At 32.5% G+C, this 23,358-nt stretch overlaps 1 protein-coding gene across 9 annotated transcripts in view; it reads left to right on the forward strand.

The window, feature by feature from the left end:
- LOC120332898 (sodium/hydrogen exchanger 3-like) overlaps nucleotides 1-23,358 on the forward strand; it is a 36,047-nt gene that overhangs the window by 3,650 nt on the left and 9,039 nt on the right. For 3 of the 9 annotated variants that reach the window (XM_039400241.2, XM_039400233.2, XM_078119526.1), the window contains exons 6-18: nucleotides 205-365; nucleotides 4,096-4,346; nucleotides 7,906-8,126; nucleotides 8,802-9,004; nucleotides 11,490-11,579; nucleotides 13,250-13,320; nucleotides 16,841-16,980; nucleotides 17,686-17,788; nucleotides 18,422-18,560; nucleotides 20,740-20,880; nucleotides 21,831-21,906; nucleotides 22,665-22,697; nucleotides 22,980-23,000. In XM_039400241.2, coding sequence (XP_039256175.2) covers nucleotides 205-365; nucleotides 4,096-4,346; nucleotides 7,906-8,126; nucleotides 8,802-9,004; nucleotides 11,490-11,579; nucleotides 13,250-13,320; nucleotides 16,841-16,980; nucleotides 17,686-17,788; nucleotides 18,422-18,560; nucleotides 20,740-20,880; nucleotides 21,831-21,906; nucleotides 22,665-22,697; nucleotides 22,980-23,000 — 1,650 coding nt within the window. The remainder of the gene's footprint in view (nucleotides 1-204; nucleotides 366-4,095; nucleotides 4,347-7,905; nucleotides 8,127-8,801; nucleotides 9,005-11,489; nucleotides 11,580-13,249; nucleotides 13,321-16,840; nucleotides 16,981-17,685; nucleotides 17,789-18,421; nucleotides 18,561-20,739; nucleotides 20,881-21,830; nucleotides 21,907-22,664; nucleotides 22,698-22,979; nucleotides 23,001-23,358) is intronic. The other 6 variants (XM_039400235.2, XM_039400238.2, XM_039400236.2 and 3 more) reach the window with 3 other exon arrangements.

The following is a 23,358-nucleotide window of genomic DNA, read 5'->3' on the forward strand; positions in this document are numbered from 1 at the left end:
TACACAATTTTGTTCAATGTACCACCACGTTAATAAGGGATCATTAATTCTTATGTTCAATTTATACTTTTAAACTGCTAAATGTAATTCTGCAATTTTCATCTGAAATTTGCCATAGAGGAGACACAAATTAACTATGATTGTATGGCAATTGTGAATTTTATGGAGAAAAGATTCAATTGCATTGTTTTTGTCTTATTACAGCGATGCAGCACATTACTCTTCTTCAGTGCCTTTTATTTGGAAGTATAATATCAGCTGTGGATCCTGTTGCCGTAATATCAGTATTTGAAGAAATTCATGTCAATATAGTTTTATATATTTGTGTTTTTGGGGAATCACTCCTAAATGATGGTGTCGCGGTGGTAAGTTATTTTTTTTTACATTGAGGCATCAAACTTTTCAATCGAGAAATGTTGTTCTTTATTAATTGTGACTTCCTCAGTTCATAAACTTTACCATGCTGTTTATTCCGGTGGTTATTAGTGTTTTTTACTTTGCGACCCAACTTTATTATCATGTATAACAGTTCCAACTCACGACCCAAATAAAGGTAATTTGCTAAAATTGCTAGTTAATATCACGCTCAGAAGCCAGAACCTGGAGCCATGTAGCTTTGACATTTTGGTGGAGCTGGAGCCAAGCTTACCACCATATTGGATGGTTATCGGGAAATTCAGTTGTCAGTAATTGTTTTTTGTCATATTTATAATTTTCTGCTACAAAGAAATGATCAAATCTGTCTTGTAAGCATTACATCTTTTCATTTGTCAGGTTTTGGCATTGGACAGAGTAAAATTGATTGTGTAAAAGCGTTACTGGCATACAAAAATATTTATATTATACGGACAATATTGACAAATATAAGTTACTTTGTGGCAATTTTGTGGGCTACATGCATTTGCTGTGTATTCACCATCTTTCATTAATCTAGCAAAGTGATTGCTATATTTTGTAGGGTGGGTGACATGTGTGATTGTAATTTCCCTTGCAATTTTGGTTAAGATTATTTATTTCTAATTTGTGACATTTTTTCTAAAATGCTTCAATAAAAATCTAGGTTTGTATAAATTTTTTTCGCACTCTCAGTGGTAAATTACATAAAAGCAGATATATTTTCACAAAAGATTTTTTTTGCAAGTTAATAATCAATTTCCATTCTTTTTCTGTCAAATATTGCTGAATCATACCTAATTGTTAAAATGGGTTTTGTTCCACTTCCACATTTTAGTTTTTGTATTTTAAAATAGTTTCAACACTATGACTATGTTATCTTGTTTTCTAAGTATTTGGGAGTCAATATTTAAAATACCTTATCAATGAGCTCTTCAGTAAACAAAATGGTCAACTTTTAATAATCAATTTAAAAACCAAAATGGTAGAAAAATGCACTGGTATTATTCACCTATTTACACACCTATTTTTATATTTTCTGTATTATAATTCTGACCCCATCAAATATTTGTTTTCATGATTGATTGTGCATGGGCCAGGTTTGAAGTATATCTTTATTAAAGTTCAGATCATCTTAATAAACCCATGTTTTGGTAAAACATACATTATATCAGCCGTAGGAATTAGATTCCAATACCAGTTTGTATTAATAACAATGTTATGTGATTTTTCAAAATTATTGTTATTTATCACACATACGCGCAAACAGAATCAATCCATGCATTCAAATTTTTGTGTAATGATTTGTTAACGTCATAAATATCTGAATACGTTATATTTCCATTTTAATAAAATACATACCTAGGTAATTTGGAATTTCCTATTTTTTGATTGGAATGGAATATGAAAACCTGTTAATGACATATGTGGCGCATTATACTGAGCACTGGAAATACGCTTGCCACCGCACCTCTGATTAACTTGAGTGGGTTCGAATTCTGTTCGGGGATAATTATGCGTCAGAGGATTGCTTGGCTTCTTGTCAACGTAGGGTGTTTCACATAACCGCTGGTCAAATAACTGGCTAACTAATCCTATACGCAACATGGACTCATCATATGATAAGCCATCCTATTGGCTTCCCTTTCCTAAGGCATAAATATGTGAATACCATCCTGCAAACAAGAATTGATAGTCTAAATAAAGAAAACTTAATGTAAATGAGAAAATTCCAATTTAGTCGAAAATATTTAACAACAAATTATGCGATTTGCCGGTATGTTATATTTCGTATATGTCTGAATTATTGAGAATTTAACATTTGTTGTTATATTGTATGAGTGACTAAAATAATTATAGTACTATTTATCACATACAAAAATGCACATTTAACAACTGTTTTTTTATGTATTAAAAACATTATATAATCCTATAGTCACATTAACACAATGTTTTTTCTTATCAATTATTCAAGCCGTTTTATCTCCTTTAATCCATATTAAAAGAACACTTGAGATTGGGCTTTGCGATTTGCTTCAATCAGCTTATATTATTGATTAAATGATTTTCTTTTTGGTCTAAATATTGTTTAAAAATTGCACAATAACATTGATTTTGAATTTGAATAAAAGGGCATTGCTCAAATATATGGCCACAAAGGTTAAATGTCATAACAGTGAATTGGAATGAAACGACAAAATTGGGGCAAAATCAGGCCTGGTAATGCCCATCGAAAAACTTGAAAAAAAGTGATAGTTATATAGTTACTTTTTACAAGTATTTAAATTTGAAATTGAGTTGTCGTAGCAAGTCATTTTTTCAGAAATACAACAGCAATTTAACAGAGCCATCCATATATTATGTACATTCCTTGTCTAATAAACACATTGCTATCTCAGATAACTTATCTGTATAGAATAGAGATGCTATTTTAGAATTCTTTCCTCCAATTAACTTCAAATAATCGATGATATAGTTATCTGTTGAGATTACGCAAGACTAATTATTCAATTTGCATACAGCTATGTTAACATTTCCAAGATTAACTTTGGTATGTTAACACCACTTGTTTGGAGAAGTTTTCTATTTTAATGTTTTTATGGATTGTTCTTTGTGAAACAATTTTGCCTCTGATATTGAGAATGTAATTACCAAATAAAATATTAGTAATTTCTCTATCTTTGCCTTTCCGTGGAGATTATTGAATTATGCAAATCCTATGTAGAATTTATTCAATATTTAAGATTCAAGATTAGTTTTCAAGGACATATTTTGAATATTAATTTAATTTGTTTTCTTCTACCCTTCATGAACTATAGATTTTATAGAAAACAAATATTCCATTGTTCCAGTTAGATTAATTAGCCTTGATTTTTTGAACTGAATTCAAAGGGCGGGATTGGCTCAATCTCGATAGTTAATTCATGCCGAGTGCTTAGGAACGATATTATTGGTGATGTCATCATCTCAGTGGTTCTATAGGAGAAGTGTGCAACAGACGATCCACAGGCCACAACTCAGCCCGCCAACTTTTTTAGTGCTGCCCATGTCAACACTCCGATTTTTCCCCATCTAGCATAAAATTCTAATCGGGCAATTTATATTTTTATTTTTTTTATTTATTTGATTTATTATATATTTATATTATATTTGAAAAGGCACTCACATAGGTAAAACTACATAATGATTTTTGCTTTTGTCCCTGTCTTAAATCTTTTCGCCTTTATTACTGGAAGCGTGGCCACATTCTATTCTCCTGCCTTTTCCATGGTGCCCTGGTTGTTGCTAACTTTTCAATTTTTTTTGTAGTCTACATGGAAAAACTATTTTTTGTGTGGCCCAGCTAAATGTCCGTAAGTTGGTTATATACCCCATAACCCCACCGACGGAAAATGTTGCACACCCCTGCACTACAGGCTTCTTTATAAGTCATAATAATTTAGAACTAATGTACAAATCTCCTTTTTTTCAAATGCACATCTACAACTCTAATTCTTGTTATTATCATATTATGCCTATTCTGCACTTACTACAGTATAACCCGAATCCGTGATCATGAATTTTGAATGTATTCAAATATTCCATTCCATTCATTTTGACAATCTTGTTGAAAATACAATCAAAGTTAAAAAGGATTCATTCTGTTTAATGTACTCTGTCATGTTACAAGAACACTTACCAATTTCTCAATTTTTATTTCAGGTTTTATATCACATATTTGAGCAATATATTGAGATGGATGAAATCCTACCTATCGACTATATAGCGGCAGTAATGTCGTTTTTCGTCGTTGTATTAGGAGGTTTATCACTCGGAATCATTTATGGATATTTTGGATCATTTATCACCAAATACACAGTCAACAATCGAGTTATCGAACCTACGTTTGTGTTCGTTACATGTTATCTCGCTTACCTCACTGCCGAAGTATTTCACCTTTCTGGAATCATTGCGTAAGTTCATTGGTTATAATGACAAATTTAGTACTGTTTTATGATCGATTCAAGTAATAGCCAAGCATGGGTTCATCTCTTATATAATTAATTTCACCCTAGTAACGGTCTTTCCTCGTGTTCAATTTCAATTGGGGGTCAGTTATTATTAAGCCCTTTTTATTAATTTATAATCATAGCTAGAATGGTCATTGAGTTTCATTTTCTTCGAAAACAATTCAATGAATTCAAAGATGTAAAATTGTTTTCGGCAAGAAATGTACCTTCCATTTGCCTCACATAATTGAGGGCATTCAGGTTGTTGTTGTCATACAAAAGTATTCCTTTACTGTACAACTACTGGATCAAACGCTTTTAAATTTGTCAATAAATAACAATGGAAACGTTCCAAAATATGCTATTTGACAAATTTTTAAGGTTTTGCAAATTTGTCTGGAGTCTGGACTACCTACAATGTTGTTTTATTTCAAATTAGTGATTTTGATAATAAAATATCCGGCCGATTGCAATTTTGAGATTAATTTACTGTGCTTGTTGTCAGCTAACATTAAATAATATATACAGTATATACTCTTAATTAATCATAATCATTCTTACTGGCAAACGATAATAAATTGGAATGCTTATAGTCGAGGTATAGTAATCTCAGAACTTTGGATATGTAAATTATCTTTGACAAGAACATTTTTTTAATTAAGCTAGCAGTTTTGCAGTCTAGAATTGGCAGCAGACAAATTTTACTATATATTTGTTTTATATTGACCCATAATACAATATCGATGGAAGTCTATTATTGTAGGTAAATTAAACTGAAGAATTATATTGGATGTAAAAAAATCTATAAATTTATTTCTATAATTACTTTATCGACTTGAAACTTATTGAGTCTTCAAAGTTCGATTCTAAATTAGTTACGGGTGCCATGGGAAATATTGCAGTTTATTGGATAGCAAGCGCTGAATTTCATGGAGATTATTGATGAGAAACGAATTTTGGTTTCAAATTCCTGGGTCTAAAGGAATTATATTTATGGCCGATTAGAAAATTTTAATAATATGGTTGCATGGCATTTACAGGGTAGAAACAAAAAAAATGATAACCCTGGTCATTTGGAACATATTCTAGAGAGAACTTTTGTATAAATCGTTCTAGGAACTATTGGGAACAATCATACACAAACATAAGTTCAAGAGTCAAAATAAATTTTCCTTTTTTTTTTTCGTAGATGTACTCACAAAATTTATGTGATTAGTTTTATTTTTGAGTAGGCTACCCTGTATCTGAATTATTCCGTTTTATTCTGTATTCTACGGAACAAAATTTGAACATTTTATTCAAAACAAAACTCATAATGATTTCATGTAAAAACTTATAATTATGATCTGTTAAAATGAACTCTTTTCCACATCACTACTAGATGTATGAAAAAAAAATGAAAACCAAAGTAATAATGAAATGTATGATAAAATTGGATTATGGTACAAATCCATTTCTTCAACAGGTCACATGTAACTTAGTTCTAGAGATGAATCTCCTTTACTTCTGAGTGAATGCCTGTTTGACCGTGCGTTGAGCACTTTTCAAAAATCTTCGTTTTGATGTATTGATTAATTATTATAATAAATACTATGAGACTGTCCAACGAGTTTCAAAAATAATTTTAAGTCCCGTGGGTACAGTGAAATGCTATTGATTATATTCCTTAAATGCAATATTACTAATTGTGATATGTGTTGGAATTGGAGTGTATAATTACAACATGTTGATGACAAAAAAGATCTTTTTTGCATGGGAATTTAAAAATATTGTATTTTAGTTTGAATATTCATATTCAATCTGTTCATTGAATCATTGCAATATCATGGTTACCCCATGCATGGTCTGAGTAAATACCAAATACTTGTGTGGTTGGTGTAATTTGCTTTCCATTGCACATGATCATAATATGACACATCTAAAAACCCCTTATGGTATTTCGCAAGTCATCGTTAGGTACATTTTTCTATTTTGGTGTTTGGATGGTATTTCCTCCTGTGGTGTGGAGTAAATCACTAATGTAGGCTATGTGTAATTAGTTTCACCGCAGTTTTCATCAACTCATTATCATTAGGTATAGCTATCAAAAGTAAATTTTTATTCTGTCAGCGAAATTATGTTATTTACTGAAAAATGTGTTTAAAATACAATTGCAAATAAATCTGATATATTTTTTGTAACAAACAGTCCAATTTGATAAAAAAATTGATATTCATATAAAAATTAAATTCTAAGCGTTAATCTGTTGATACAGAAGCCTTCATTCATAATTCTTGTTGTTAATAATGCCTCAAGCTTTAATTATTAAGTATGGTTTGCATTATACCTCACAGATTATGGCCTGTAAGAGCAAAACAACAGTTATTAGATAAATATTTTCTACAAACCTTTTTTTCACATGTACTGCTGTTTTGATTTAAAGGCATGAGATGAGGTTCATTGTTTTCCATTTTGGTTTTGTAACACTGTAAATATTGTTCATAAAATGTAACTTTCAATTCACACGTACAGGTTTTTGGACCAAGAAGGGACCCCTGAGGTATTGGCTTTTATCATCACCCACCAGCCTACTCTGCGTTAAATAAATTCAGATTCTATGTGTAATTTGCTGTAATCCAGAATAATATTTCATATTTAATAGGGTCATTGTGGAAAGTCTATCCAGTTTTAGCCAGCACAGTTTTAATTAAACAAAGAGGCAAAACTTGAATAAGATGTTTTTAAAAAATTATTTTTGAATTTATTTGAACTTGTGTAAATTTTTATCGAAATAATTTGTGGAAAATTGCTTCAATTATTGTTAAAGATCAGCTCAAAAATACCTGTTTTATATTATTCGAGTTATACTTTCGGTTTTATTCTTTTATCTTTTTATTATTTTCACATCGTCATTTGTGATTATTTTTCGCTTCTGTAATTTAGTATTGATCCTTAGATAACAATGGAGTGATAATACGTAGGCAGCTGTGAATTAATTCACTGTTTATTCAAGAGAATTCATCTACGTGCTGAAATTCACCATTGCCAATGTCATACCAATATTTTTGATTTATGTTCGATTTTTATCATTCTTCTACTGCAAAAAGTTCTCGGTTCGGTATTCCTCACTCATTTCATTATACCCTGGGGTAGGTCGTTGTAACATGCGATTTCATCATATTTTGAGTAGTGTTCATGTCGAGTTTACCCAAACCCAGAAACCCTGGGTCTGGAGCACTTTTTGAAGCTTGAAAGTGAAACCAATTTTTTGGCAAAACCTGTTTCTCAATATAAGGTCATAATGATTGCTGACTCGTAAATTTCCGTCAGGCATTTGAAAATTTCTGTATGAATGGTGATTTTTAAGTTGTGAAGGGCTGAAGACAGCATTTGCCAAGTACCAATGTTGTAACAGTAGGTTGGGTGTTTAGATAGAAAAATAATATATTGAGCTACCGGCCTGCCGCTGAGACTGCTAAAACCCGATACCCGGCTTTCAAAATAGTAGAAACTATAGTATAATATCATTTGTTTTTGCTTTTAGGATTGTGTTTGCTGGTTTTATTATGAATTCATATGTCGAGCACAACATTTCACCGAAATCTCACACGACTGTAAAATACGGAATGAAAATGCTTGCTGGAATGTGCGAGACTATTATTTTCATGTTGTTGGGTATTGCAGCAGTAAGTGATTTCTGGCAACACTGGAATACTGGATTCGTTATATGGACTCTGATATTTATTACAATATACAGGGCTATTGGTAAGATATGTGATTCGTATGTAAAAGTGAATAATTTATAATTACGAAAACATCCTAAATATTGTTTTTCAAATTGCCCCGTACAAGGCTCTTTACGAGCAGTCGTTTAGAGCAAGGCTTCTCAAACTGGAGGTTGTGACCTCGCAGGGGGCGCGCAACAAATTTGAGGGCTAAAAGGCCGCAAAGACTACACCAATTTCACACAAAGTACCAGATCTGATGTACTTTTTTAGACTTTTGATTTATTAAAACCCAAATATTTAAAACTAGTGCAAAACACAAATATCATGATTTTGAGAGAATACATAGGATCAGAGAAGAGCGTGCGCTTGCATAACAATGTTGGGTGGGGGAAAATTTTAATACTGTATATCGGAAGGAGTCGCGAGATTAACAAGTTTGAGAATCCCTGATTTATAAGTCCTATAGGTTCTTTGCCAACGAACTATTCCAGTTCCGAAGGAATAAGACATTATGCGTCATAATGAGTCAAACAAATATATTTCAAAAAAATGTCAAATAAAAGTGAATCCACAGAACCCCAGCTAAACTGTCAAGCACTCTCGGGTGCTACACTCTTCTGGGCCGCGAATATACTTCTGATTCCAATTATGGCCTGCGGCCAATAAAGTTTGGTAACCCCTGTCCTAAAGCAAATCAAATTATTACTTCCAGGCGTTGTTGTTCTTACAAAGATTCTAAACTATATTCGATTGGATAAAATCAACGCCGTTGATCAATTTGTTATGGCTTATGGTGGTTTACGTGGAGCTATTGCTTTTTCACTGGTTTCTCTCACATCGTCAGAAGTTGTTCCGGCAATCAAAACAATGGTCTGCGCTTGCATCGTTTGCATTTTGTTCACATCATTCGTTCAGGTAAATCTTAGTTTAATTTACATGTTCTCTTCGACAGGCTTATCTGTATCATGATTCCAAGCTTTTTAAAAAAAGATAAAAAAAACATTTGGTGTGAATCTTTTTTTGTTTATCGGTATTTTCTATGTTGGGATGGTGTTTTAAAATATTTATTAGGACTAATGTTTTGTTAGGAATATAGATAACAAAACGATGTTATCATTTAAATGACATTTTTTGGCTTTTGCGATGAATGTACTTTTGAAAGATTTATATACTCTGACCTAAAATGATATTTGCACAAAAGGGTCAAGGTTTGCCCTTCGTTCTTTATGTAGATATTTATATTGTTGTCAACTTTACCCCATATTTTAATTAAATACATTTCATGATATAATATGTCCGTTTTTTATACGATCCTAGTAAGGTCAGTGGATAATTGTACAGCCCTCCGCAGAACAAGCATGCAAATATATAAAAAAAAGAATTAGTGCAGTTGTATCAAGTTTACCGATTGATATTTCATATGCATTCATGTCATTAAATATGGAAATAATGTATTGCTTCGTGTTATATGCTAAACATTTTAGAATAAAAAGAATATTCAAAGTGACATGACCATGAATGTTTATCATGATCAAATTCATTTATGTAAAGAAGGACAGTTGTCTTCATTTGTTATATTCGTAAAAGCTTTTATGATGTCACAGTGCCAATAAATCACTTCTCTATTGAACTCTTAACATTGATTAAAATGTCTTCTAACATATGGCTTTTTGCGAGCAATCTCAGAATTGATTTATCATTAGATCATGGTTGGTGAAGCATGGTCTATATAAAACTAATTTTCTTATTATGGGCAAATTGATTTCAAACTAGAAAATTACTTTGGTATTGAAAGAAGTTGGCAATTTGGATAGTATAAATGGGGGAAGTTTTTTTGTAAACTATAAAAAAGACATCAGAAATTATGTCATCCTATTGTACACCATCAATATTCTAAGACTAGTATTATCTCTGTTTGCCAAATAGCAGTCAATAAACAAATGAATAACCAGAACTTCTACATTATTGGATTTTCCATCAATACTTATATTTATTTAGTCAATATTCCTAATTGTTGTGTAGTGACTCCAGCTTACTAGGCGCTGGAATCAGTTTTTCTCATCAACTTTTAAATCTTAATTTACTGAGGGCTGGATTTTCTATTATTCATGAGTCTTGTTTGCGTGGATGTCCGAAACAAATCAAATAAATTTCAGAATTATGAATGTTATGTGGACAAAATGACATTTCTCGTACATTAGACATAATTATATTTGCAGTCGAGTCATTCTAATTAAGTTATTTTATTAAAATGCATTAGCTTCTCTGTATTGAGTTATAGTAATAAAATCTGTGACTAATCAAATTTGGTCTGGATTATTTATGTGCAGGGTTTGAAATTAGAATTATTCATATGCAAGGTACGAAATTAGAATTATTTTTGTTTTGGCTAATGTCAGGGATAATTATTTTCGTTGTCTTTATTGTGTCATAGTGGTTTGTGGTTTGTAACAATCTTTGTATGTGGTGATCGGAATGTATGTGGTGCTGTGATATGATGCTGATGTAGAATTGTATCACCGCAGTAAAACCAAATTAGTATTCAGAAAGGGACCTTTTTTGTCATTATAATTGACTTCTGCCATCTTTTGGTTTGGGTAGTGCCTTATATCCATTTGTGTTAGAACCAAATTACAATCTATGCTGGTAACTTCATGGCTGAGTGAGCTTTTTCACTCATTTTTAATAAATATTATACACAATCTTGTTATTAATTGAATTCAAAATTAATGTTCAAAATCAAAAACGTTGATTTTCAAAAATTCAGGAAAATTAATTTATATTGAAATGTTATTTAGCCCTTTTGAAGGCTGCCAGGGTTTTGTTTTTAATTTTACAAAGGATATCTTGTTTATTCCGGCTGATAACACAACTGCAAGATTTGAAATAAAAATTGATGCCGGTTAGTCTTAATAACTGTGTTGACATCACAGGTTGCATGTCTCGAATTGCCACCTCACCCAGGGTGTAAAAAATTGGGTGAGCAATGCTAAACCGAAAAAATTCTGATTCTTCTGAAAATAGTATCTTCTTAGGTTACTGTACTTTTCGTTAGTGGCCGCTCACTGCTCAGCACATTGCCTTTTTCGGAAGAAATGCATCAATATTCACCATATAAAAATGAAATACGGGAAAACTATCCACACATCCAGATCACATAAGTGCATTCCGTTAATTTTGATTTAAAAAAATAATATTCTAGTTTGTAGTCTTTTGATAAATTCCTTTCGTATAGTAGTTAGTAGACATCTGGTTCAATGGTATTTTAAAACAGGTTAGACAAACATTGATAATGGCGGTGTCTGTGCTAACATTGACATTACCAACGACCGAAAAATAAATATTTGGTGACATATTAGTAACATTTCTAATTGGTTTCTCTTATTAATTTTTTTCGCAGGGGTCGACTATTCGACCAATTGTCGAGTTACTACATGTAGCGACGGCAGATGAACATAAAGAAACGATGTTTGAAGACATTAACATGAGGGTATGGAGTATTTATTTTGGCGATGGCCTAATGCGTAAAGAGTGTATCAGGGGGTTAAAAATAGTGTTGCAATTTCACAAATGAGATGCTATTTTAAATTTTTATGTTTTTTTCTGATATTTTTTTGAAAAAATGTTGATAATGACATTTATTTTAGGGGAAATTGACTACAAATTTGAGTTGTTTTCCATTTTTTCAAATATTTGATATTTAAAATTTTCATGATGCTCATTTTTTCATTGAAATTGGCAGATTTATCCTTTATAAATCATTCCCATTTAACAAGATAGAAAGTATTTGTTGTTTTTAATTATGAATTTGATGGAAAATATATCACTAGTTGAATGGCTTTGTTTTTTATTGATTGCCGCGTCAGGCGTCAGCCTTACTTCACTTATTAAGTGTAAACAATAAACAAACATATTTTCTATTTTTTTATTTAAGCATATGTCACAAACTAATTTAAATAATTGAGTGGATGTAATTTAATATTCTTAGCGACACCTGAACAAAGAATATCGGAAACAAATGTACAACATAATTTCATTTCGTCGTAAATCTAATTGACTTAAATGACAGGCAGTCAGTGTTACATTTCATTCTGGTCTGGTAGATTAGGGTGTGCCTCATTGACATTAAAAATTTATAAATTTGCGTCTGCTGTTCATTAAAATTAGACATGCAGTATGATTAACTGATTTCTAATTAATATAGGTAATGTTCGGTCATTTTTTGACATTGAGAAAGGTAGCCATTTATATTCTTTCGATTTAAAAAAAACTTAAAATTTTCACCTTTATCAATCTAGAGACAGTATATCAAATTTTTGTTACTTTAGAATTTGTAATTCAGAAGAGTTGAGTGAATTAAATATGAACATTTTAAGTCATTGAAATTATCATTTGTTAAACCCCTCATCACGATACAATTCATTGTAAAGCATGTTTGAACTCACAAAATATTGGGTTCTAATTCCACACCCACAATTTCGCCCAGGGTGTAAAAAATTGGGTTGCCAATGCCGAACTGGAGATTTTGATTCATTCGAAAATAATACTGGAGCTCCCAACACATCAGAAATGAATGGTATCTTGTACCAGGTCTCAATTAGAATAAGAGGTATGAACAAAATTGCTGGTCCCCATCTTTCCTCTTTCCATTTCTCTTATTTTGTATGATCTAAAGCAGAGTTTCCCAAATTTTTTGGGCCACGGCCCCCTGTTTGTGAATTTTATTTTTGACGGACCCGCATCCTATGTCGTATCAATTTCTGTGCCTAACGAACGAGGAAGGATAATATTTCATTTACAACACAAACAACATTCTATGATGGATGAGGTTGCACAATTTATCAAACCTTGGAGCATTTTTGTGACAATAAAAAATAGGTTCGACTTTACGGCAAGTCTCGACCTGTATTCTGTCATCATATTGGTTAGAGCTAAAAATGCTGACTCACACATATATTTACAATTTCAATTGCCTTTTTCTCACAGCAATGAATATTTGTCCGCAACGCTCAACCAAAATGATGCAACCGCTTTTCGATTGAAATCAATCATTACAGATTGATCCGACTCTTTCCACATTGTGTGTATCCCCCAGGGGTTTGCAGACCCAGTTTGGAAACCCTTAGCTAAGGATGCTAATGTAATATATTGTTTTCACAGTTGATTGACCATCTAATGGCTGGAATTGAAGATTGCATCGGTCATAGAGGTCACCATTACTGGACACAAAGGTAATTTTTTTTTTATCTTGATTGTTTTGTATTTAGACTTTCTCTCAAATAAACAACTTCAACATAGAATCCATGATTCAAATTGCTACATTAGGAAATATATAAAATTGAACGTAAGGTAGTGTGATGCAATTCTGTTGAACTGAACTGAACTAAGTTAGCTATTCTAATTATGGTGTGTTTGCCTATTCATTACATGCAAATTTACTAGTGCAATGCATGGGAAGTGGAAAATAATTGAATAGGCATTATTCATATCAACTTGGCAGTTATGTGTTTTCACTTCCTGTAATTTTTCCGTCTTTTTTCTAGTTTGTAGTTTTAGTAAGTTTTTATTTTAGTTTGATATTTTAATTTTTTGCGTTTGACGATATATAAAGCATTTCTATTTTATTATGAATTCAGTTCTTAATAACATATCTCAACCGAGTTCATGTTATTTTAAAGAGTGTTTATTGGAATTTTCAACGTCTTTTAATAATTACACTTATAGGGGCCATCAAACTATATATTATATCGATAAATTCTCTTTGCAAGTTATTATTAAAACACTTTAAAACCTAATTTATTTGATTATATTTCGCTTCAATTTTTTTCTGTGAGAATATTTAATGTATACAGAAAGATCAGTGACATAAGCGGATAAGTATAAAATCATTAACTGTGAAGTTAGGTCTTGAAACTTTCCGCTTCACAGACAGCATGTGACGAATTCTCGTTTCTAAATGAAAAAGTCCTGCAATCATGTGTAGGAAATAATATTTTACTAATAATAAGACAGATATGACAGGTCATTTATTCATTTACATTAGCAAAGGATAACATATATATTAGTATCATGCTTTTTTGGACATTCAACACACTTGTATGCAATTTTTAATAGATTGGTTTTAAACGGAACTTGAGGACTATTGTTCATGAAGAAGTTAATAATTCAAAAAACTGTGTATCCAAATTATACTATTGTACCATGTCCATAATTTTATACCGATTTTCCCTTTTTCAGTTCTATTACAAGTTTTGGAGACTGTCTGTGTTAGCCAAGTGAATATACCCCCTGCCTATAGGTTCCAGTTCGGGGGCTGTCTGTGTTAGCCAAGTGAACATACCCATAGGTTTCAGTCCCTTTATACAATTTGATGTAAAATAGGTGAACACAATTAGTTACCTCTATATTGATACACTTTCTCTGGAAATTTCTGGATATGCCCCTATATCGACGCAGGTTCCAGTTCGGGGGCTGTCTGTGTTAGCCAAGTGAACATACCCATGGGTTTCAGTCCCTTTATACAATTTGATGTAAAGTAGGCGAACACAATTCATTACCTCCATATTGGTACACTTTCTCTAGAAATTTCTGGATATGCCCCTATATCGACGCATGAAATCCAAATTGGGCTAAGTCCATTTTTCTAGTTTTGAAAAAAGCGCAAAAAACGTTTTTTTTTTGTTTCTTTTTTTTATTTCTCTAATACCTTACATCAAGGATGTCTAGTTTTTATGGTCCACCAAAGTTACAATGAAGGCCATATTTAGATGGTATAGAAGAAATTGTGCTCCGCCCCAATTTTTTTGGGTTTTTTTTTTTGGACTTAACCCTTTTTGGCTCTCAATTTTCTGGACCAGAAGCAATTTTATTGGACTTAGGGCCCCTTTATTATGTTATTATAGAGGCTGGTATGGACTTAGCGCTTTGTATTATATTTTTTAAGAGGAGCTATGTCCAAAAAACGGACTTAGCCCCAACTTACAATGCAGTTATCCAGAGCTAAGTCCACTATAGTAGACACAGCTCTGTTTAGTTCTCAAATGCCCTAAAAAAAAGCAGGGTTATGTTCATAGCTGTCTTGAGATCTAGCTAGAGCACCTAGAGATAAGGCAAATAGACCAAAATGTAGAGTTAAGTCCAGGAAAATCAGCAATTGAAAAATGTCATTTTTTGGAAAAGTGGACTTAGCACTGTTTGGTTTTGAGGTGTCGATATGTAGGCTATGTTTTTGTTTAAATCAAATTTGTCTCATAATTAATTAAATATCGTTGACCAGATATCGCCGGATTAAAATATAAGGGGCCTAAGTCACGTTTTGGGGAAATTCACTTTTTTCAATACTTTGGGGTTTTGAGCCATGCTCTACAAGATGGTGGTCTTGAAATCCTGAAGTTCTCAATAATAAAAATTTTAGCTGGACTTGGGACTATAATATTTTGTAGAAGTTAAGAACAGAATAGCCATAAGTTCCACTATGATGGGCTTGGACATCAGAAATAAAATGTCTGAAACTTACATCTCTAAGAATTTGTTCAGTGCAACTTGGACCTAAGTCACCTCGTTTTACTTTGCATACCATACAAAAAATTTCAGAAGTTGTTGAAAACCGAATGGGCCTTTTTGGGGGGTAAAAAACAGAAGGGAAGTGCCAAAATATATTGATTACAAAGATATTCTCATCCATATTGAAATAACCAGAGCTCAGGTCTTTACTAAGTGTGAATATCTAGAAATTAAAGGATATTGGAATTCAAATTTGTTTTTTTGTATTTTTTTCAACCTCAAAATTGTGACTTAGGTTGTTCTGTTCTCATCTGGCGATATTATTCCACAATATTATTCGATTCCGGCTGACACTGGTTTGCTTTTATTAAATCAACGACTCTGTTACTGTTTTAGTTGAAAACCATCATTCCCTTTAAATAAATTATTCAGCGACGAATAACCACATAGTGAAAATTTGATGTCACTTTCTCTGCTTTTAATTCGTCTAAGGTCGATTTGTGTCAAATTTAATGCATTTAGTATGCTCTCAAGAGAAAAGCTGTCTGTTATCTCGGAGTCATTTATGTTTTATTAACTCAATTGAATACCATATTATTATTATAGTTTCATATTATGATAATTTTTTGTAGAAATTTTTAACAAGGGTGTCACTGGGCTACCTTTTAACAGAATTAAAATGGAATTATGTCCCCTTTTTGCCCTCTATTTCATATTCAAAGAATCTGAAGTTTTTGTTGCATTTTTGGTACTCCTGTAGTATGTGTACCAGGTTAGGGTTAGGCCATAATTTTATTCCGATTTTACTTATTTTAGTTCTATCACGAGTTCTGGGATTGTCTGTGTTAGCCAAGGGAATATACCCCCTGCACATAGGTTTCAGTATCTTTACACAACTTGATGTTAAGTAGCCGAACAAAATTAGTTACCTCCATATTGGTACACTTACTTCTGGAGCGCCACATTTTCTGATGTTTCACTGCGTTGCTGTGCATAAACAGTCGGCTGGTTGGGAAAAACAATATTACAAGTTATCTTCAACATAAAAATGCATTGTTTTGTGATTGAATATTATTCATTTATATCAATACTCTTTTTCTTGTCTGTTGTCACCTACAGGTGTATTACAAATTACAATTAAAAAATTGGAATAACCATGTTAAGAATGAGAACTGTTTTCATAATAAAATTGTGATGGGAGAAAACGCTCTGTACATTTGTATCATGAGGCTTTATTTTTTTTAACAGGCTCACCAGGCTCAATACAGATTACTTGATGAAATGGTTTGTTCGAGAACCTTACAAAACACATGACCAAGTTATTTTGGAAACATTTCACCGGATTAATAAGAGAGAAGCTCATGATATGTTACTGGAAATTGAGAGAGGTATGTGCCTTGAAAAGATGCTATGTGGTCTTAATATTGATGTTTCAAAATGAAGTTTCATCATTGTTACAGTGATACCTCGGTAGTCGAACATAATTCGTTCAGGATTGGTGTTCGACTACCAATTTGACCGAGTACTGAAACTTTTTTGACATAAGAAATAATGGTAATTATTTTGATAGTTCCTAAGCATTCCAAAATGCCCAAAATATCAATAAAACGTGCATTTAAACAATAATAAGCACCAAATTTCTGTTCAAGTACCACACGCAGCCTTTTTACCTTGAATTTTTTGGTCGGCTCCCGAATTGTTCAAGTACCGGCTCATTCGACTACTGAGGTATCACTGTATTTTAAACAGGGCTGAAAAGTTGGGAAAAACTTGCTATCGATTCCTGAGACACTGGGTCGTGAAATACGTGAAAAATTTTGAATTTGACTCCAACTCTGAACTTTTGAAATTTTGATAACAAGAACATTGGCACATGCAAGCTTCAGTTAATAGACTTATTAATATTGTTTAATAACCGTGATGTATTCCCCAGGTTCTACTTCAGTGAAAACATGCCAACCTCCGACTCCTGACACCACATTCCTGGTTCTAAGATTATGTTTTCCATGTTAAAATGAATTTTAGACAGATTAAAATTTTTTTTCTAATTTACCTACCGGTATATAATGCGACATCATCACTTGATTTTTCAGGTGGAAGTAGCAATGAATTAGTTTCTGAAAAGACTCTAGCAAATTTATTGTTGCCAATGGAGATGAGAAGATCATATTCAACAACTTCTTTCTCTTCTATAATGTAAGATGAACTAAACCTATTTTTTGTCCATTAACTATTGGAGAGTTTAAATTAGCAAAACCTTTTTTGATTGTTTCCTAGCGAGAATAAGGATTGCATGTTACAAATTTCCATAGAAATTAAATGGGAAGGTAATGGCCCTAACAAATAATGTCCATAACAACAACAAGAACAATAGCAACAATTTCATGACTGTGGAAATTCGAAAAAAATCTTTGAGTAGTAGAAATTTGGAATCGATTGGTCCATTAGTTACGGAGTAATTCCCTCTCATACAAAAATGATTGTAACATCAACAACAAGAACAATAGCAACAATTGCATGACTCTGTGGAAATTTGAAAAAAATCTTTTGAGTAGTAGAAATTTGAAATTGATTGGTTCATTAATTATGGAGCCACCGTAAAAATGATTGCAGCAACAACAACAAGAACAATAGCAACAATCAACAAAACAGTTTATATGTCAACTTGTGTTCAATAGAAATATGAATAACATCGTTTGGCTTTTTTGTGGTTTGGGAAAATCTGAATAACATTCGTTTGTCCCTTTTTGGTTCGAAAACATATATCAATGGTTCAGTCAGAGTTTATTGTTTATTTTTCAAATAACCAAATCGAAACCTTTTTGACAGGAGAAATCAATCAGATGCATGTATTGATATGAGAGCACTAGAAATGCAACGACAATCTGCTGTTATAATAAGCGATGCTGCTGAAGTTAGTGATGCCCATCATTTACTCAAGAAGAATATGTATCGTCCAAGAGCAAAAGTATGTTTTTAATAGGAATAATAAAATCTCTTTCCATGGAATAGCAAATTCCAGAGTATTTTGAGCTTTCGTTAGATCAGGGGTCACCAAACTACGGCCCGCGGGCCGGATCCGGCCCGCGACGTCATTTTATCCGGCCCGCGGCGTCATTTTATCCGGTCTGCAATAACACACAGAAATGGCTAAATTTTTTTCAAAGGGAGATTTTCACGAGCATCGTCGTCCTTGTTTATTTCGTAACATTGGCCAATCGGCAAGATGCAAAAAAGTGACGTAATAATAGGCCTTTCCGCATCCGCTCAGATACTTTTGTCACCCTGACAGATTTTCAGTCGTGGTTGTAAACAAAACTTCGTTTTTGCAACTTTGAATGCTACCAGCACGTAACGTTTTCTGCGATACACTTGTACACTCGTGGCGTGTGCTTTCGGCGGAACTGTTTGTTTTTTGTGCTAAAATAAACGTCGAATGTGCATTTTGTGCTAACAGTACTGTAATCCCTCGCGTACTGCTTCAATTTCAAAAGCCACACTAACTTTTGTACTGCTTCAATGCGGATATTCATGTAGGTATGTTACAAAAAAATTGAAGTTCATCCGATTTAAATAAAAACTGCTCCAGTGGAAAGATCTGAGTAAAAATAGAAAACAATACCAAGTTTATAATAAATGATCAAGAAATAACGGAGATATCGGAATTTTAGTACCGCCCGACAGGCCAATTTTTTCCATAAACATTGTATTACTTTTTTGATAAGAACTGAACTAAATATGGAAAAATAACACATATCAATCACTAATCTTTCGTTGTGCGTCACATCTATGGAATATTGAGACTATTTCAGGATTTTATTCTGGCAACGGTCATTGACACCGCCAAAAGATCGTCGTAAATAAACGCTGGAGTGCATGATAGTTTGACAGTGGTTCATTGTGGGTAATAATTAACGATGTTTTGATTGTACGAACTTCATAAAAATTGTATCATGTTAGGAAAGAAATATACACGTCCACATAAATTTTATTGGTGTCCATAGACAATATCATTAATTTGCGCTACGTATAACTGGAGCGTAATTTTTAAAAGCGTCGAATGTTGGGAAATTTATGAGCTAATGAAAAAATCAAATACCAGATAATAGTTGTTTATTTTATCTAAATTATGTCAAAATTTCATAGAATTCCAAGCTACAGCAGGCAGTCGTTTTTACAAGCGGTATTTCAACACGGCGTAACGGTACCTAGCAGACGTGATGCATACATTTTTTGCCGCGGATTTTATAACATCCCTAATTCATGACAGCAACGTTTTGATAACATCTAAACTCAGGATAGTTGTCTCGAAATGGAAATGTCTGGAAATCATGTTAATTTTTTTTCTTAGAATGTTCTCGATCTATATTCTGCGATATTCCCAACATTTGTGAATTTATTGTATTGCATTGACAAAAATATTCATCCGGCCCGTTTCAACACAATTTGAGTCATATCCGGCCCGCGGTCAAAAAAGTTTGGTGACCCCTGCGTTAGATCATAGTCCAACTTCTTCAAACTAAACGAGATATAACTGTGGGGACGAAAATCATTAAATTCATTATCTGGTTCGAGCATCAAGCAATATCCTAGAACCCTATTTAGTAGACTCAGTAGGCACCGGTGTTAACATGATATATTCATGGTCAACATTGTTAGAAAAACGTGCGCGATTGCCAGGTGGTTAAAGCATTAGACGGGGTGTGTGCAACAGGCGGCCCGTGAGCCACATCCCGGCCTGCCAAGCCATTTAGTGTGGCCCGTTATCAACGCTCAGATATTTCCCAATCAGGCTTAAAAATCTTAATCTGGCAGTTTTTTCAAAAAAGTGCTCACATGGGTATAAGGAATAAATAAATATAATGTTTTTTGCTCTTGTCGCTGCGTTAAATCGGTGGCCGTTTTACCCAGTGCCTTTATTACTGGAGGAATAAGCGATAGCTCCAATTCCTCATTTTCGTGTGGCTCAGCTTGATGTCCAAAGTTGGTCATATGGCCTACCGACAAAATAAAAGGTTGCACACCCTTGCGTTAGACTCAACTGTATTGGCTTTGCAGGTTACACATCTGGTATTGAAGTCTCAGTTTATTTATTCCTCATGTAGATCGTTGTTTTTTATATTAACAAATTATCGTATTTTTTACAGACTGATTTCCATTACAAACGTGGAGAAATTGACACATCTCACACTCAGAAACGACAAGAACAAGAAATTTTAATTAGAAGAAGGATTCATAACAGAAGAAAGAAAACACAAAAACACAGGAAGCACAATAAACATTTCAAGGTAGGTATTGTTCGACATGCATAAGACAGAAATATTGTTTTTGATTTAATAAATCTGTGAAGAGTGCTTTTCAGAATACATTTATTACAATAATATACCTATTGATTATATTAAAATGCAAAATTACATATGAATGTGCGGTTCTCAAACTTCCATGATACATGTCCTCTTTTCAAAGACTCCCAACACTCTGTAGGCCCATGGTTTCCAATAGAAAAAAAATACAGTGATACCTCGATAGTCGAAAGACTTCATACTTGAACAATTTGGTAGTTGACCAAAAAATGCTGCGGTACTCGAACGTAAATTTGGTGCTTGAAAACCCAAGCGTGCCGTCGAGTGAGATGATGCCGCACTCAAAAACCGAACCCCATAAAACCCTCAAAAATTTGCTCAAATGTACAGTAACTGATACAATTTTAGTTTGCTGTAAATCAAATATATATATTGTTTTATTGAATCAAATCTAAGAAAGTAAGTCTCCTTTTTCCACTCGTATTAAGAATGACCCTATTAGAAATTTGACATCATTCTTATGTTATTTATATGAATAAATGTAGATTTATATAAATATAAACCAGGTTTTTTTTTTAAAAGTTCAATTTTTTTTTATAAATTGCAATAATATTTACCAATACCATAATATAGTTTGTTGGCCCCTACAGAATAATATGGCCCCTATTGAATAAAGTGAAAAAAAAACTTGATCATATTAAAACAAACCTGGTTAAGATATATTGAGAACTGACTTCATAACAAAATTGAAATCGTAAGGGGACTTTATGAACACTTTGTATAATAAATATATTAAAATTACTGGATAATTTCAGCAAATTAGCCAAATATTCAATTTTGGAGACAATGGACTTTGATTTCAATTTTATATTATCCATCTCAGAACCATACATAAGCCGATTGTAAGTTTGGCAATAAATTACCTGTAATTTCAGAACGTTTTACAACAACCATCAAGATCAAGGAATGGTTCGTTTCAAATGAAACCGAAGACGCACCACCATCACACAGGTTTTTTTTTAAAGATATTTTGGTACTCCCATCCCGTAGTATGTGTACCAGGTTAGGGTTAGGCCTCAATTTTAATTCGATTTTCCTTATTTTAGTTCTATTACGAGTTCGGCGACTGTCTGTGTTAGCCCAGCGAACACACACCCCTGCCCATAGGTTTCAGTCCCTTTACACAACTTGATGAACAAAATTAGTTACCTCCATATTGTTACACTACTTCTGGAGCACGGATATTTTAATGTTTAGTACCGGTAATTATTGTCAAAACTGTTATAGCAGAATAAATACCAAAATATTAGCGATGCTCAAAAAATGTGATATATGAAAATAATATAATGGATTCTTTTTTACAAAAAACTTTTCCAAGATTTATAATAATTTGAATTATCTTAAATCAATACACTTATTTAAAACTGATAGAAATATTGAATGCACAGTAGTGTGAAGGAATATATATATTCCCTTTCGAGGAACTTTGCTTGCCGCAAGGTAACGCCACTCACTCCGAAATTGAGGAGATTGATCTCTTAGCAGAGTTGTGGGCAACCATTGAAATGCCAAGAGCCACTGATTAGAGTTATTGAGTAGAATTATTTAAATTCATAAGGACATAAATATGAGCAACATTTCATTCTTTTTCAATTTTTAGACCATTTTTTCACTTTCTCACTGTTTTTACTTTTTCTATAGTCTTCACTATATTATTATTATTATGTTAGACTAGGTTCGAGTTTATAAAAAACGTCTTTGCTTTCCAGCGTTAGCCACCATTTATAACAGAAGACAGAGTGGTAATTATGCTTATGTGGCATACCCTTTATTCTTCGCTTTTCAATTAACATAATAATTAATGTATTTAATTATGCGAAAACAATGTATTAAATACAACTCAAATTTAACATTTCTTGAGGATTTGATTATCACCGATTAAGCATGGGTCTTATATTCTTATTAGTTCTCCATGCTTAATTGGGTATAATCTAATGATAACTTTCGGGTGTGGTGTGGTAGGTATTTTCTATTTATTTGCGGTAACTAATATCTTGATGAAATTTGATTTTTCTAAACTGCAGTACACTTTTCAAATGGTCATGGTGAGCGTCAAATGCATTTTCAATGTTAAGTTATGTCCCTTTGTTGTGTCACAATGATTCTCCATTTTGTATTGTTTGTCATTTTGTATCGAATCAAAATATGATGGGCATTGATTGGCCCATACAATTTTTTCGTTGTTCCAGAAACTCAATCGAAATATTTCATTTGTTTTTTATTTTTGTGTGATTTATTACAAACTACAAATAAAAAATACCATTTTGGCAAAATTCATATTTCATATTTAGGTTATTTCAAATTCCCCTTGAATTTTTTTTTTAGCCAATTTTAAACGAGCATTTTAATAAGATGAATTATTTTTATTTAAGGGGATTTATGTTCTAATAAAGTTCATTGTAA

Source organism: Styela clava, chromosome 13 (genome assembly GCF_964204865.1).
Source record: "Styela clava chromosome 13, kaStyClav1.hap1.2, whole genome shotgun sequence".
In the NCBI taxonomy this organism is placed as follows: Eukaryota; Metazoa; Chordata; class Ascidiacea; order Stolidobranchia; family Styelidae; genus Styela; species Styela clava.